Below are 16,649 nucleotides of genomic sequence, written 5' to 3' on the forward strand. Positions count from 1 at the left end.
CTTGAATTTTAGGAGCCTTAAGCCAGCTTGATTGTTCCTTCACACTGGTGATTCTGTGATGAGACTGTATTTGTGAGAGGAAGGTGTGATCTAAAATCTCTCTGTGTGGGTAAGAAGATAAGCCAAATCTCTCACTCAGCCCCAGTTCTCATGTGTTGGAACTGGCTGTTTCACCTTTTTGGACTTTGTAAATTTTCTCTGGCACAGTGAGCAGGAGAATGACTGAGCTTTCTGATATTTTTGGGAAACTGTAAATGGGAAGAGATCAGTTAAACAGTTTGAAATTCTAGGATAATGAATATTTAGCTTTTTTACTAGAAGAGGGGGGAATAGACCAGAGAACTCAAAATACTTGACAGCTTTAGCATGTATGCCTATGCAAGGGAAGAAGTGGACTATTTCCACAGGAGGTGGGAGAGGTGGTTTCAAGTTCCCATCTTTAAAAGAGGCATGTGTAGACCTGCATCTGGTTTTGTCACACCTCTCAGAATTTATCAGGTGGAAAAGACAAATGATAACATAATGAAGTAGGAGACCTTGAGCAGGGAAATGTTCATGGACTTGGTTCCAACTTCCCACATATTTTTAGACAACCCTCTCTGTTAAAATAGAGATTTCATCCTCCCCCAACCTTTAGCTCATGGAAGACAGTTAAGTTTCGTCATACTGTAAGAAACTAGTAATTGTTAATGTGGATATATCAAGATCTTACAGTTTTCCAAGTACTGCTGCATTCCTTCTGCATTGAAAATGTGGCCTACTAAAACGCTAACAGATATGACACATTTTCTGTTAGTGAGGAAGTCACTGACATTGCTATTTTTTGCATGCCAGAAGGCTGTTCTAATACAATAAATTTAGTCCCCAGTATTAAAAACAGAACATGAAGGGTTAATGAGCATACAGGAGGCAGAGTGTAATGGGAGCTTACAGAAACTGCCCTCACCCAAAAATGCAGCATTTTCAGTCTTTAAAATACAGCATGAGGCATTTAATTGCATTTCTTTTATTTCAAATGCAGGATAATTCCCTGAGTAAGCAGTTTTTTACTTAAGTAAAACTTTTCCAGAACGTAATCATGTGGAACAAGTTCACGCAGCTGACAGTGAGCTGGAGATGACACATTCTTTGGCCCAGGGAAGTAGTGGTCTGGCAGGAACTCTTGGACTGTTCATTTCCAAAGCTTCACCCTGTACTGTCACCAGCCTCCTTCAGCACTGCTGTCTCCCCCACCTCTGCATCTCCTCTCTGACTGATCTCTGCGGTTTGAATTCCTCTTTGACTGTGCTGCCATGAAAGGGATTTTTCATACTTGGTCTTAAAAAGTAATCCATGACCTGAAAAAGCAAAAGGGGGGAAAAAAACCCAAACCAATATCCTGAAATGAGATGGCGACAGTGGTAAACAGAATACCTAATTTCTTATAAAGAATGGGTCCTCACAGACTGGAAACTGAATCCTGAGGCTTTGGAAGCAGGAAAAATAACATACAGAGAAGGAAGAGCAGTCTTTTAAAATGGTACCATAAACTTTTAGACAGCTATGTATGTCGGTTTTAACACTTACCTACACCCCACAATGTAAAGATTAAAGTAATGAATATACATGGCAGATGAGAATGTTTGCTTGATGCCTGGTAAGGCTAGATACACTTACCTGGACAATCTGCTGTCTCCTTGAATGCTCTTTTCTTACAGCATCCTCGGCACATATTAAACACACATTTATTACCCTGGGTTGGGATAGCAGTATAAAGAAGCTTGTGTCAGTGAAAATGAAAATTATTACTGTTTACTATAATAAGTAGCAATACAGCTCTGCACTTTCAGATCTTCGGGAAAAAAAACATGTACTCAGCCTAATGAATATGACAGCATTGATGTCATATTGGGGGCTATTGACTGTTTGCACATAAAGAACAAAAAAACTCCAACCAACCAAAAAACAATCCACATTCAACTTGTGCAACCCCCATAGCCTGTTGGGCAGCCTGAGTTACCCACTACAAGCAGGCACAAACCATAAACCCTTTGCAACAAGCATGAGCACATTTGGTGCTTGTGAGCTTGCTCTAGTTCCCTGCAACATGAAACACAGTGCCTGACATATGCCACCATTTGCAGCTATGCCTAAAATATGTTACAACTAGAATTACTTCCCTACTTGCATCTTAAAATACACCTGTGTATTAATTAAAGTATAATGTATGATCCTTAGGGGACAGCAGCAGCTGAGTCTTGGCTAACTGATGATGTGGCTATACGAGCCTTGGTCTCTGGGGTGCTTTGCTCACACACATTTTAGAAAGAGGGGTGATGTTGAGCGTGGCTCCCTCCACCCCAGTTAAAAAATCCTACATGTTTAGGGAGGCTTTAGTTGAATTCCTTCTCCTTCTTCTTCTCCACACCCCCCCCACCCCATTTCATGACATAGCTCAGACATGCATAATCTAGGGGAAGAAAATAAATTACAGGCCTAGCTGGAAGATTTCAAGGGCTGCCTGCAACATTACAGTGATGCAAGAGCAAAACAAAAGTCTAAGCCCTGCTGCAGACAATCCTGGTTTATGCACCAAGCAACACCTGGATTAGCTATGAAACAGGATGGCTTTGAAAGCAGCCCAGCCCAGTGCTCAATGTTTTCCCTATAATGAACACAGCAAAAAAACCCCTATTTTCTTCAGTAGCTGCAGCTTCAAATTGAGCCCCAGCTGGCTTCCACTGCTGCACTGCAGTAACAGTGTTACAACAGGGAGCAACATCACATGCTTGTGTTGCAGGCTCCCCCACCCTCGAGGTGTAATGCTAATTTTTAAGCTGGAACACAAAATTACTTGCATCTTACACCCTGCTTTACAGGTATATTAGCAGCAATAAATACACTCTGCTCACACAGCTCAGCAACACCACCCTGTCAAGCAAACAGCTATGTTCCTCAAGGGAAAAAATAAACAAACAAAAGCAAAAGCAACCCTTTGCAAATATCCAGTATTTGAAATTTCAATACAGAACCTGTAAACCAGCTGCCTCATTTCACATTGCTAATAGTGAAAGCCAATGTTAATCTGCTGCAGAGGCAGAACAGAGGATGAGAAGGTGCTTATGCTTGTTTTGATAAAGGCAGAGATCCAAACACAACACAAACCAGAGCTGCACATACTGCCTGACACTTACAACAGGCTGTACTGGGATGACAGTTAAAGTATTTTTATTAGTACATTAAGAACCACACCAGTTATTCAAATTTTCACTTTGCAGAAAAACTCCACTCACCACTAACCATTGTAAGAGGGGGTTTGTTTTTCATTTCACAGTAAAATACACATCATACATGTGTGGAAGTTTGGAGATTTGTTTCCAAGATATCTTGGGAAGTTCAATTAACTCACTCAACTGTCTTAACAATAAACACCCTCCGCAGCAGTAAGACTGCACTTTTTTTGGAAAGGAAGGCAAATTCTCTCAAAGAACCTATATATGTTAGCGATTTTTGTGCAGCACCTTCAACCTCAGAGATTGGTTACAGTTAATGGTTAAAAAGCTTTTGCCCAAGTATGGACTTTCCTCCCCACACACACACTTATCAGCAGGACTTGACATGCACCTGGCGTGACTGGGCACTGGCAGGGACCCACCTCAGGATTTTGAATAACGAACAGAATCATAGAATAGTTTGGGTTGGAAGGAGCCCTTAGAGGTCATCTACTTCAACCCCCTACAAAAAGAGCAGGGGCATTTTCAACTAGATCAGGTTGCTCAGAGCCCTGTCCAACCTGACCTTGAATTTTTCCAGGAATGGGGCATCCACAACCTCTCTGGGCAACCCGGGCCACTGCCTCACTACAAAAAATGACTTCTCATCTAAGGTATATCTAGTCTGAATCTATTCTTTTACTTTAAACCCATCACCCCTTGTCCTACTGCAACAGGCCCTGCTGAAAAGTCCATCGCTGTCTTTAAATCCCCTTTAGGCACTGGAAGGGGCAGTGAGGCTCCCCAGAGCCTTCTCTTCTCCAGGATGAACACCTCCCACTCTCTCAGCCTGTCTCCGTGCCAGAGGGGCTCCATCCCCTGATCATCTTTGTAGCCTCCTCTGGGCCTGCCCTAACAGCTCCATGTTGGTCTCCGGCACCAAGGGCCCCAGAGCTGGATGCAGTATGCCAGGTGGGGGGGTCTCACAAGAGCAGAGTAAAGGCACAGAATCCCCCCAACCCTTGACCTGCTGCCCACGCTGCTTTTGATGCAGCCTAAAACACAGGTGGTTTCCGGGCTGTGAGTGCACATTGCTGAGTCATGACCAGCCTCTCATTCACCAGCATGCCAAAGTCCTTCTGGGGAGAGCTGCCCTCCGTCTGTTCATCCCCCAGGCTGGATTTGATACCCAGATTGCCCTGACCCAAGTGCAGAATCTTGCGCTTGGCCTTGTTAAACCTCAGAGGTTCCCACAGGCCACTGCTTGAGCTTGTCCAGGTCCCTCTGGATGGCCCACTCCACTCAGCTTGGTGTCATATGCAAATATGCTGAGGGCACTCTTGATCCCACTGTCCACATCATTGATGGAGACACTGAACAGTGCTGGTCCCAATACAAACTCCTGAGGGACACCACTTGTCACTTATCTTCATCCAGACATTGCACGATTGACCCCTGCGTGGTCATTTAAATTCCATTTAACGGAAATGCTTTTATGGACACTTGTACTGACTTACCTTAGGGTTTCCACACTGATCACATTTTGCATATTTGGCTGAGAGAGAGAGAGAAAGCTGCTTTCAGCAATGGTATTTTTATGTGGAAGAAGTTAAAAAAAAAAAATCAGGACCAGACAAAGCCTGGTGCTTTTCTAGCCAGAGAGTCTTTTTGAAATAAAAATACAGTACCTCAAATAACAATCCTAAGGTAAAGATACTTTGAATTTTTAAGTGCCTCTAAGATAAATCAAAACATAGAGAATTTTAATCCTTGAGTCAAGCATAAAACAGGAGGACATCAGCTTGAAATTCATACAAAATTTCCATTTCAAATGCTAGTGACAGCTGCAATTCAGTTTGTAAACAATTTTAATCTTTAAAAGATGCTTAGAGAGAATCAGTGACCTACTACTTTGATCCTTGTTTCCTTTACTAGTGAACATTATTTGAACCACATTGCCTGCTATTGAAATTTCCCAACAATTCCCCCTCTTTTTCAAGAATTTTCTACAAATACACAAGCAAGGAAAATTCTTAGTAGCAGTTTATGTCAAAGGTGGTATCAGCAACTCTCCATACATTTATGTCAATAAATGGAACTTACGTTTTAAAGATGGATCAAAGCTTTTATTTGGATTTCTTAACTTCTTTTTTTGTTTATTCTTGGACAGAAGCTCAGAATTTCCATCTTCCTCTTCTTCCAGAGCACGTTTTCCTCTCACACCTTTCTCAGTTCCACTGTCTCCATTCTCCCTGCATCTCTCCTTTGGCCTGAAACAGTGACTTTCATTGTAAGGTGGCTGGAGGGAAGAAGTAGCTGTTCCCTGACCATTATTTTGGTTTACAGAAATCTGGGTAAACCATAAACCTTTCTGTCATGGCTACAAGGAAGTGTCATTGCCCTTAGAAGTGGGATAGAAAAAACTAACTTTTTTGGTTAACTCTGGCAGTTAACAGCAGACACACTATCAGATATATCAGTTGGAAAGCCAATTAAAGTTGGCCAGTGTAATTAGGCACCTCTTATTCCTAGGTTTTACTTAAAAATTTTTAAAGTATTTACTTAAGTATTAATCTTGACACACTTGTTCTCTTCTTCAGCCCAATTTTCAGCAGAAGGGGAATAAGCTATCTGAAAAACTTGTCCATACATTACAAGCATTCTTTATAGAACACAAATTAGTTCTCATCTTTGCTACCATAGCAGTTACCAGCAACATTCATGTTGCATGTAACAATAAAGCACTGTCAGGTAGCATATTCAGTGCACATCAGGTTCTTGTTCTGAGCTGCAGTGGGATTCCTGATTTTTACTTTCCAGAGAGAGAGAAATTTGAGGAGGATCCAAAGGAGAAGATGCAAACAGTGAGCAACATCCCCACAAACAACGCAATAACTAGGAAAAAACCAAACTAGAACAAAAATAATCCGAAGTCTTAACTTTTTTTTTTTTTTTTTTTTTTTTTTTTTTTTTTTTTTTTTTTAATGAATGTAAGCTCCTAGAACAGAATCAATGTCTGATACTGATGGTATGGGTGGGAAAGGCCTATGCGTACCTGTAAGTATCAAAATAGGTAACTCACCCTGGCCTGATGTATGGCTGACAGATCCAGTGGAAAAAAGGCAATCCTTCTTTTGGCTTTTCTCCTTCTTTCTGATTAGCTATTTCTTCCTGCAGCATAGAGTTACAGTCAGTTTTCCTGGAGTTGTCAGGAAATACACTAAACAACACTTCAAACTCCAGGAAATCACAAACTGAAATTTAAGCTAACAATTACTGGCAGTTACATACAGGCAAAAAAACCATCTACTAAGACAGATGAACTGAAGCACATTTGTAACTCCTAAATCAACTTTATCCCATGTAAAGTTGTCCAGGCTTAAAGGGGATGCTACTGCAGTAAGCTACCAATATCAAGGTTAGTAAGGCACAAAGCGGCAGAGAAGTGATTAATGGATGTCAACTGCATGACATACTTGGTACATTCCCACCAAGTGCAGGCAGTGCTGTTCTGGGAAATTAGGGCCTATCTTGGTACCTGGCATCGCAGTTTCAGCTCCCTGTTGACATCTACAATACCCTCTAGAGTCTTCACTTTTGCTAATTCTTCACGCAGCTGCTGGTGAACTTGAAGCCTGAGGCAAATCCCAAACATCAAGTTATATTCAGACTGAGATCAACTAAAAATAACTTTATAAAAGCATTTTATACACTTTCCCCAATGCATTTGCCTTTGGTAGAAGCTTATATTCTTCCTTGTAAGTCCAGAGAAAAGCACACATATCTCTCTTCTAGATAAATACTTGGCAGACAACCAAGGTACTTTGACATAAGCTAACACGAATGTACATTGCATCAGCTGCCTCTCAGTAACTGCCCACAGCTATGCTCTTATTCCACAATATATGCCACAGCGCTTTGCCTCACAATGAACAAGAAGATAGTTAACTTGTGTTTGCCATGAAGTGTGTGTATGCATATGGGCAATTTCCACATCGCCACTGGTGTGCTGTGAGCTCATGCCCTGGCTGATCTTGTGGCAACTCGTTCATTCCCCATGCGCCGTTTCCCAGATATGAAGTGAAGGGTAAAGGCCTCGGCCCACACCCTCTCCAGCCAGATCCAGGAAAGAAAACCTTGCAGCATACTCATTCTGGCCAAACAAATCCTTGTCCAGAAAACTCAGACACTTACTAAGCAGAATGAGCCCTGAAAACATTAGGAGTTCTATGGAGATACTCACGTGTGATGCCAGAGCTTGAAGAGATGAGCCCTAACATAAGACAATGGACAAGGGTACTTCCTCACTATCTCCAGATACTCCTCAGCCATCTCCCACACCAATGGGTTCCGGCCCTCAAACAAAGCTGGGTTATGAAGATTACCTTCTAGGGAACAAAAAGAAATACTCAAACTTTCATTTCAGGATTGAAAAAAAGGCCAAAATCTCTGCTCTGCAGTTTGATAATCTCTTTTGTGATTCTGCAGCCACAGACACATCACCCACATACTCACAAGAGGAACACAGGGTCCTTGAAAGTCTAGCCTGACCTCAGGATACCGTATTTCAGTATACAACTCCTAATTGCGCCAAACAGCTCATACCTAATTACAGTTTCTAGAAAGGCATGTAACCTTGACACAAAGACAGTAGACCAATTAGTAAAGAGAGAAATCACTGCTTTTGTTGCCCAGTGGTTAAATACTAATATGACAGGTGTCTTGCCTTATGCCTGTACTGATATTTGTCTGGCCTAAGTTCACAGATACAGCTTCTCACTGTTCTTTTCTCTACTGGCTTCACAAGCCTTTTGTTAACCAGTATTTTCTAAAACCAAGATTCTACAACCCCTCTTTAACTGTGTGAGTGATTAGAAGCTCTTTCTGATGCCTATCCTAGTTCTTCCTCTAGGAAGTTATGTCAATTCTTTCTTGTCCCAACCCAACACGAACCACCTGCAGGAATATTAATCTGCAGATGCACTTAGTTCATCGAGAACTATTCAAAAACTGTTCCACTGATTAACCGATGCCACAAAAATATTCCAGAACAACAGGAGCCCCATATGCCTTTGTCAAGTAATTAGACTTGAGCTGTCTAGTCAATGGTACTGCAAGTCCAACATAACAATTCTTACAAATTTTAAGTGATTCCTGGTCCTGGTATGAGATGGCCAGTTTAAGAGGAGGGAGAATGTCCACTCAGCTGTCAAGCACAGCTGTTCACCAAGTCAATCTGATATAAATTTTTAATAAACATATATGGGGCTGCTAAGAGAAAAAGAAACAATTTGTAGTCCCATCTGTTATGAGTAAAAGTTCATTTTCTTTACCTGCACTCATGACGCCATGTACTCCTGTCTTACGGATACATTCTTCCACATCTCTGAGACACTGGATGTTTCCATTTGCAAATACAGGGATGTTTACAGCTTTTCTATACCAGCGAATAAAACAGATGCATAAAATTGAGAATTAGAGTCAACCCAGAAATTCTCCTCCTGTCACACAAATTTGTTTGCTCTTCAGTGCCACTGTACACTCTGCTTCAAATCCAAAGTGTTAGCAGGAATCCACTAAGACTGGTACTGCTCACTAACCTTACAGCTTGAATGTGCTCCCAAGATGCCACACCAGCAAGTGGTCCTTTCTGTTCTTTAGTACGGCCATGCACAGTCAGCAGCTGGAACACAAAATTACATTTACTTTCCACGTGTATGAACTACTGGAATAAATCCACGGACAAAAACTTTCATTCACCCCCTACGCTGCCACTGAGTTCCTGCTGCTATTTCAACAGTGCACAGAGTTTAGCAACACAGAAAGATATCAGCAGTTTACCTACTGTGGCATGGTCTTAGGCTCCTTTCATCTTGCTACTCCATGGCATGATATGATTGTATCACGGGAGAACCTACAGATTTCCTTTTGCACTGGATTCCATTTGTGATTTGCTTTAGAACTTGTGATATATTGATCTAGCTTTCTCCTCAGTAGAAGGTCCAAATACTGTCAATACTGTCTCTAACTACATACCATCTCTTCCAATTTAACTGGAGTTAAATCCTAGAAGGCTGCCTATTTCTTGTAGTGATACCTTTCGATACCCTTTTTTTCCTACAGTACTGTGGATTTCATGCATTCACACTGCCTCCTGCAGCACTATGTGAAGATTGAGATGCTCAACCACAGTGAAGGACGCTGCACAGTGCAGTGATTACAAGAGACTCTGATGTCATCATGTCTTCTGTACCACACTACTGACCTGTGGCCTAGGACTGCAAACACACAGAATCTGTCTGCGTCCTGCTTGCTCTGTCTGCAAAGTAATGCAGCCTATTCATCTCCACAGTATACCAAGAACTGGTCATCAGATACTTTAAACAAAGATACGTGGCCAATGCAAGAGTAGAGGGAGCAGCTGCCTTCTTACCTGGCAGCCAGCTTTCTCCAGCATCTGTGCATACTTCACTGTCTTGTCAATGTCTGGGAAAACGCGGATTTTGCATGTGATGGGAACAGAGAGCTTCTCGTTAGCCAGTAAAACTGAGAAAGATTGAAAAGACAGGTAAGTGGGCTGCACAATGCTATGAAAAGTGTCTGCTCTCCTCAAGATCTGATACTGGGTGTGGTATGGAAAAAGCCTGAGAAGCTAATGCTATGCAGTTCTCCCAGCTTAAAAAATCAGCAGTGTCCTCTGCAGTCCTTATTGCATAGTTTAATCACATAACAATAACACAAACATGAAGCACAAAATCTGCATCCCAACAAGGTGCCATAAAATAGTCACCCATTTAATAGCCGTAACATTTCCACTGCATCAAGCCTTCACTTTCAAAGACGACCCCCTCACAATTTAATTATTGATACAAGTTCATTATCATCACAGGCTATTGTACTCCTCCAACATTAACATTTGCTTGTCTACCTTTCCTACAAAAAGTGCTTCACTTCTTTGCAAATTATCACCCAAATAATCATAAGTAGAGTCTTATCCATGGCACACAAAGGCTTATCAAGTGAGGTAGGCTGTGGATGCAATCAAGTAGTAAATGTAGGTTATAGAGTCAGGGTGAAATCTAGAACAACATGTTAAACTCCCAGTCTTACACAGTTCATGGAATCACAAAAATACTAAAAAGAGAACTAACAAAGAGAGCCAACCGGAAAACACTGAGTAATGGTGTGACTGAAATTCTCTTCTCTTCCAGAGCTTGGACGTACAATGTAGGAAGGTCTTCTAATCCAAATCCTACGAGCTCTAATGATAGGTACTTCCTATCACCCTTTCAAAGGAGCAAGCAAGGTGTATACAGTTGCGAGCAGAAAAGAGTGTTCCACCATTTTAAAGGCGGCGGGGGAAAGAAGTAGGAAGAGGATAGCCTAAGACAGCTCTCTTACTAGACAGCCTGGGTTCTCACCCAACTTGATGATCTGGGTTCTCTTCATACCTTGAGGCTGTTCTGATTTGCATATTTCTCAACAGTCACATTACATGCTGGGCAAGGAAGCACTGTCTATCTTCCAGGCTCTCAGCAGTGTCTTTGTGCCAAACATCACTCAAAATTCCCCAGACTACCAGGGATGCAAACAGAAATAAGACTCTCTATCTGCATGGTTCCAGCACTTGCTTTGAAGTGGGGTGAAGGCACATTCTCAGTTCTACAAAATGACCAAAACCTTGCTTTGTATATCAGTTCCAAATGTACTTCTTAAAAAAATATGATACTGTTCACAACAGCTATGGATAGCCTGAAAACAACCTAAACAATTAGGAGAAGAAAGGCATAATTTGCTATGCTGTGGACAGAAAGAATACATGGAGTTGATCAGAAAGGGGCAACTGTGAGGGGCAACTGTGGCTTCAAGCAGAAACATGACTCTTGGCACCTGAGAACTTCAAAGTTAAAAAGTAAGGCACTGGGACTTCTACTGTTTCTAGCGTTGGAGAGCCACTAAGCTATCATATGAGACTGGAACTTAGTTGACTCTCTTTCACCTGCAGTCTGTTTCAGGTACGAAAGTCTTTTAGCAGATCTGGTATGAGTTTGCAGTGGGATACCACCAAGTATCTTGACGGTGCCACTGGAATACCTTAAGAAATTAAAAAAAAAAGGAAAAAAAAAAAAAGAATGCAACCACCCCTTCAAAACCCAAGCACAACTCTGCCCAAAGAAACATGATGCACCTCCTTTTCCCCAAAATCCCTAACCTCCTCTCAATAATTAGTTCATCCTATTCCCTCTCTAAATACTTACTCATTCTCTGAAGAAGATCCCACTCCTCTTGCAGAAATGCTCCATAGTGACCTATGATAAAATAGCATATGACAGACTTGTGCAGAAGAGTAAGATCCTGAAGCACAGTTTTCATAAACACTCACAAAGAAAGATCCAGACACTCATACGCCTCACTGGTAGAAATAGAGTTGCTCTGTCCTGCCCCAACTGGAAGAGTCGGATCATTCTGTTCACCCTAGATTTACAGGACAGACAAGGACAAGAAATCCCCGTGCCCTACTTTCACTGGTACTCCCAAAGGCTGATATGTTGACACTGGCAGCTCAAAGTCCAACTTCTAAGGGTTTATACCAGATATTTAATAAATCCCATTAGGATAAAAGATGATCAGACTGAAAGATCTATTTGCACCACTGATCATTTCCTATTAGTCTTTGAAAGATATTTTAGAAGAACAATGGGCAGTTACTGAACAAATCTTTTCTCAACACCTTAACTGATACAAACTTTTCAAACACTGGTTCTGGTTTTCAAACATGCGGTATCTAAGGAATTCAGCAGGTGTCATCCTCTTCTACACTATTGTGAAAAAACTCTGTGCAAGAACCAGGGAAATAGGAGATCCTAAGTGTCTGAATGATGTAATTTTAAGTGCAGTTTTTCAGAAACAGGCTGTTTGAGCAACTGAAATCAGAAAGAAAATCAAGCTCTTACTAAAGATACTGTTTCTGAAGGATATTCTAGACACAGGAGCTGTCACTTAAGAGAAATTTGAATTAATTATACCTAATTTTTGGTTTAGGTACTACAAAGCGTTACCTGCTACCCTATTGGGTGTAACTGACTTCAGCAGTACTGCAGCCCCACCCCAAGGCTTGGTTTGGGCCTCTTGATATTTTACTGCCAACATTCACATTTGAAACACCATTTGCCATTTCTCTGCTTATCCAGGGTTCAGATTTGCACGTACCTCTCTTTGCAATCATCTGGGGGCAACCCAAATTTAGGTCTATGGCATCACAGTAATCCTGAGCCAACAGTGCTGCTTGGACAAACACTTCAGGATCATTGGCACAGAACTGTGAAAACCAAAGAGAAGTGGAATAATCAGGCAATAGCTTTCTTCAAATACTGACAGCATGTTACGATGTAGTTATGAAGCAACTACCTGCTACAAAAACCAGGCAAATATGCACAGTTAATAATACCAAACACTATTTCTCAAAATGAAGAAAGGAAGCCATGTGATGTAATCCTTTTGGACTTCAGTAAAGCATTTGATACTGTTTCTCACAGGATCGTTCTGGACAAAATGTCCAGGCCACAGCTGGATAAACACATAGTGTGATGGGTGAACAACTGGCTCATGAGTGAAGGGCAGAGGGTTATAGGGACTGGGATGACATTAGGCTGGTGACCGGTCATGACTAGGTTCCGCAGGGCTCCATCTTAGGCCCAGAGCTCTTTAACAGCTTCATAAATGACTTGTAGCCTTGCTGAGGATACTAAATTGGAAGGAGCTGTAAACTCCCTGGAAGGCACAGAGGCCCTGCAGAGACCTTGACAATCAGAGCGCTAGGCAATCACCAACCATATGAAGTTTAATAAAGACAAGCAGCATATTTTGAACCCGGGTGAACCAGGGTGACTCTGTATGTACGGACAGACTGGGGAACAAGAGGCTGGAGAACAGCACTGTAGAAAGGGACCTGGGGGTCCTGGTTGACCGCAAGTTGAATATGCTCAGTCAGCAGTGCCCTGGCAGCCAGGAGAGCCAGCTGTGTCCCGGGGGCATGAGGTCCAGCATCACCAGCTGGGCCAGAGAAGGGATTGTCCCACTCTGCTCTGCCCTGGGGCTGCATCACCTCAAGTCCTGGGGACAGTCTGGGACACCACAATATAAGAAAGATCCAAAGCTATTAAAGAGTGTCCAAAGGAGCCTACAAAGATGGTGAAGGGTCTGGAGGGGCCATCTGAGGAGTGGCTGAGGTCACTTGGCATGTTCAGCCTAGAGAAGAGGAGATGGAGTTATAGACATAGAAGTCTATAACTTCCTCACAAGGGGCAGCAGAGGGACAGCTCCGATCTCTGCTCTCTGTGACCAGTGACAGGACCTGAGGGAACCTCTGGGGCTGTGTCAGGGGAGGTGTTGGCTAGATATCAGGAAAAGTTTCTTCCCTGAGGGTGGTCAGGCACTGAAACAGGCTCTCCACGGCAGTGATCATGGCCCTAAACCTGCCAGAGCTCAAGGTGCATTTGGACAACACTGGTGGGATTCTGGTGGCTGTTCTGTGCAGGAGCTGGACTCTGTGAATCCCTTACAACTGAGGATATTCTATGATTCTATGAAAAAAAAAAAAAACCAAACAAAATTTGTGACACTTACCAGCTAAAGATCCTCAATCTTCAAATGATAAAATGAGAAAGATGAGCATTCAAGAGGCAAAGAAATATCAGATGAATATTTTACATGTGATACCCAAGAATAACTGGAAACAACTCTCAAAATCCTCTTCAGAACAAACAGCTGTAGAATTTCAATAGGGAAAGGTGGTGCTTAAGGAAAGAGTTACCCATAATGTCACTGGGTCTGGAGACAGCTCAATATTTTTAGATACCAATAAGCACCACTGCCTCTAAAATGAATTCCCATTAGCATGGAATGTGAAAGAGACACATGGGCTATAGTAAAATGCTCAGTCTAAATGGAATGTAATTAATATTACATTTAAAGCACAGTCTAAAAAGAAAATTAATAAAATAAGTTGATTTGAAGCTTCTTTTTTGAAGAGGACAGACTGTTCTTCTCATTTATGCTTTTAAACAGATTTTCTAAAACTCATTTTGAACAAAAACCAGTGACATCACATCTTTACATAAACTTGAAACAAAATTTAAACTATTTAATACTTCTGAGCAGAAGGTGTTACTTAAACCCTAAAGCCCTCCATAAATTATGACCAACTAATATTTGCTTTCTCTAAGATGACTGAAACTATGGAAAGCTTCCAACCATGCCATGAGAGATGTTAGTGCAGTAAACAAATCTTCAGAGCAGGCTAAGCTCAGATGTACCTCTGCCTAATCTAATTCTGAAACTCTGTGACCAAATCTGTAAGGACTGCTGCACAAGATCAATCCAAAGATTAGTTAGTTCTGTACTTTATGTCCAATAGTGGCCTGTGGGAAGAAGGGCAACACAGCAAGCTCACAGCAACTGATCCTCTTCAGGTAATGTCACCCACGACACACAGCTTACTGAGCTGAAGATCTGTGACATAGCTTTCTATGATTACTTGAATTTCTGCCACTTGTATTTTTCTGTGTCAAAAGAAACTACCTCCTCCAGAAGAATGTACAAGATGCTGAGATTAGCTCAGTTGGTTAGAGCATGGTGCTAATAACACTAAAGTTATGAGTTCTATCCCTGTATAGGCAACTCACTTAAGAGTTGGACTTGATGTACCTTGTGGGTCCCTTCCAACTCAGAATATTCTGTGATTCTGTGAAAGCTGTACTGAGACAGATCAAAGGTCAGCACCAAGATGTCTAGGGAACAGCAGACGCTTAAAGACTTTGGAAGCAGAAGGTGTGTTTGTTGCACCTAAAGACCCTCAAATGTTTTCCTTCATTCGCTTTCTAAACTCACGTAATCTTCCAGAATCCAGTATATCCCACAGTAGTGAATTCTGCAGTTTATAACTACCACTACGCTTCCTTGTTTCCCATTCATCATCTTCAAGCCAGTAATACTTCCACAGGCTTCTCTTATCTCTCCCCTCAGTCAAGGGAGACACTTCTTTTCCAGGGTAAAGAGTCCTCATCCATTTAACTGATCCACATGTGGAAATCAGTAATTCCTTTGCTCATGACAGCTGTCTTTCCCAGCATTATTCTTCAGCTCCACAAGCCACTTCCCTCTTTGGGATAGAGTGAAGTACCCAAACATCACAAAGTAGTCCAGAAGCAGAAGCAACACATGCTTTGAAGTCTGTCCTATATTCCTTGCATCCTTCCTCTATAGCTAAACACTGAGCTCAGGGTTTCAGAGAACTACTCAAAAAGCTGTGATCCTCGTTGAGTGGTACCAGATCTGGGACACACCCTGACTCTACAAGACCAACTGTAATCTGTCTCTAAAGATGAGGTGCAGGGGACTGAAACCCTGTGAGAAGTCCAGTGCTCCAGGCCCCTGTGGTTACGACAGCAAATCCTATGCTAAATATGGGACAAATAGAAAAACACACATCTTTGTGAGCTAAGTACTGTCAGCGGTATTTAGATGAAGAAAATGAGATTTCAGTCATCCTATATAACCACGTTAAAATGTGGACGAGACTGACTACCTTCAACTCATGCACATTTGGAAAACGCCTGGATTTGTTAGCACGAGTGGGGTGGATGGCCCGGGTGCGTTTGGCAATGCTGACTTGCGTCCTCAGCATTACCCAAGAACGGCACCGCACGGTGAGCGCAGCGAAGCTCCTCCCGGCGGCAGCCGCCGCTCCTGGCGATGGGGCTGGCAGGGCGAGCCGGGGCGGGGGCCGCGCTCACCTGCACGATGAGCGGGCGGTCCTCGGGACAGGCCTCGCCATAGAGATTCTCGCGGCGGTAGTTGGCGTCCCTGAGGAAGACCTGGGCGTGCAGCATCGGTGTGTAGCAGAGCTGGGCGCCGTGGCGGCGGCTCAGCAGCCTCCAGGCCAGCTCGCTCTGGTCCACCATGGGCGCCACCACGTAGTGGGCGCTCCGCAGCGTCTCCCTCCAGAAGGCTTCCCCGCGCAGCTTCGGCATCTCCCGCCTGCTCACCCGTGCAGCGTTGCGGCAGCTCCCGCCCCGCGCCGCCGCACCGGGGCTCGCGGGCTTCCGCTGGGCCCGTGCCGGGCACCGGCGCAGCCGGACGGTGCCACCGCCATCTCGCTCCGGCCGGCTCAGCGGTGCAGCCGCGCGCCGTCCCCTCCAGAAACGTCGGCTCTGCCAGCAAGGGGCCGCGAGCGGGAGAGACGCAGCAGCCGCAGGGCCCCGCGCTGCCCGGGGCGGCCGCAGCGCCTGAGGGGCGGCTGCCGTGGCGCGGTGCTGGGCGGTCTCCCCCCAGCTGCCGTGGCCGCGCAGGGAGCCCCGGCAGGCGGCCGGTGCGGTCCTCGTGCAGCACGGCCCGGGCAGCAGCTGCCGTCCGTTGTCCCCGAGCCCAGAGCGCGAAGCCCGAAGGGGGCGGCTTTGG

At 43.6% G+C, this 16,649-nt stretch overlaps 1 protein-coding gene and 1 long non-coding RNA gene across 3 annotated transcripts; one reads left to right on the forward strand and one right to left on the reverse strand.

The window, feature by feature from the left end:
• Window positions 1–976: 976 nt before the first annotated feature.
• DUS1L (dihydrouridine synthase 1 like) lies at window positions 977–16,341 on the reverse strand. 2 transcript variants are annotated; one of them, XM_039562529.1, is made up of 13 exons: window positions 15,986–16,341; window positions 12,402–12,510; window positions 11,450–11,500; window positions 9,625–9,677; window positions 8,792–8,874; window positions 8,525–8,628; window positions 7,435–7,579; window positions 6,730–6,826; window positions 6,274–6,362; window positions 5,295–5,461; window positions 4,709–4,746; window positions 1,657–1,732; window positions 977–1,337 (listed from the first exon to the last, which is right to left on the reverse strand). In XM_039562529.1, exons 1-13 carry the CDS (start codon window positions 16,220–16,222, stop codon window positions 1,186–1,188), a joined length of 1,401 nt encoding a protein of 466 aa, XP_039418463.1. In that variant the 5' UTR covers window positions 16,223–16,341; the 3' UTR covers window positions 977–1,185. The 2 variants fall into 2 exon arrangements, with proteins under 2 accessions (XP_039418463.1, XP_039418462.1); XM_039562528.1 differs by having other exon boundaries at window positions 9,625–9,737; window positions 15,986–16,340.
• Window positions 9,678–11,348, forward strand: LOC120410978. The gene is made up of 2 exons (XR_005603364.1): window positions 9,678–9,759; window positions 10,403–11,348. It is a non-coding gene; the product is annotated as an uncharacterized LOC120410978 (long non-coding RNA).
• Window positions 16,342–16,649: the final 308 nt, after the last annotated feature.

This window comes from Corvus cornix, chromosome 18 (genome assembly GCF_000738735.6).
Source record: "Corvus cornix cornix isolate S_Up_H32 chromosome 18, ASM73873v5, whole genome shotgun sequence".
Lineage (NCBI taxonomy): Eukaryota > Metazoa > Chordata > Aves > Passeriformes > Corvidae > Corvus > Corvus cornix.

What these genes read in the sequence shown, in the direction of transcription:
- DUS1L (XM_039562528.1), bottom strand. Translation starts at nt 16,222, where the DNA reads ATGCCGAAGCTGCGCGGGGAAGCCTTCTGGAGGGAGACGCTGCGGAGC. An exon ending in AGCTGAAACTGCGATGCCAG is followed by an intron (nt 6,363 to 6,729) that starts GTACCAAGATAG and finishes TCTATGCTGCAG; the next exon opens with GAAGAAATAGCTAATCAGAA. An exon ending in ATCAGTGTGGAAACCCTAAG is followed by an intron (nt 1,733 to 4,708) that starts GTAAGTCAGTAC and finishes ATCCCAACCCAG; the next exon opens with GGTAATAAATGTGTGTTTAA.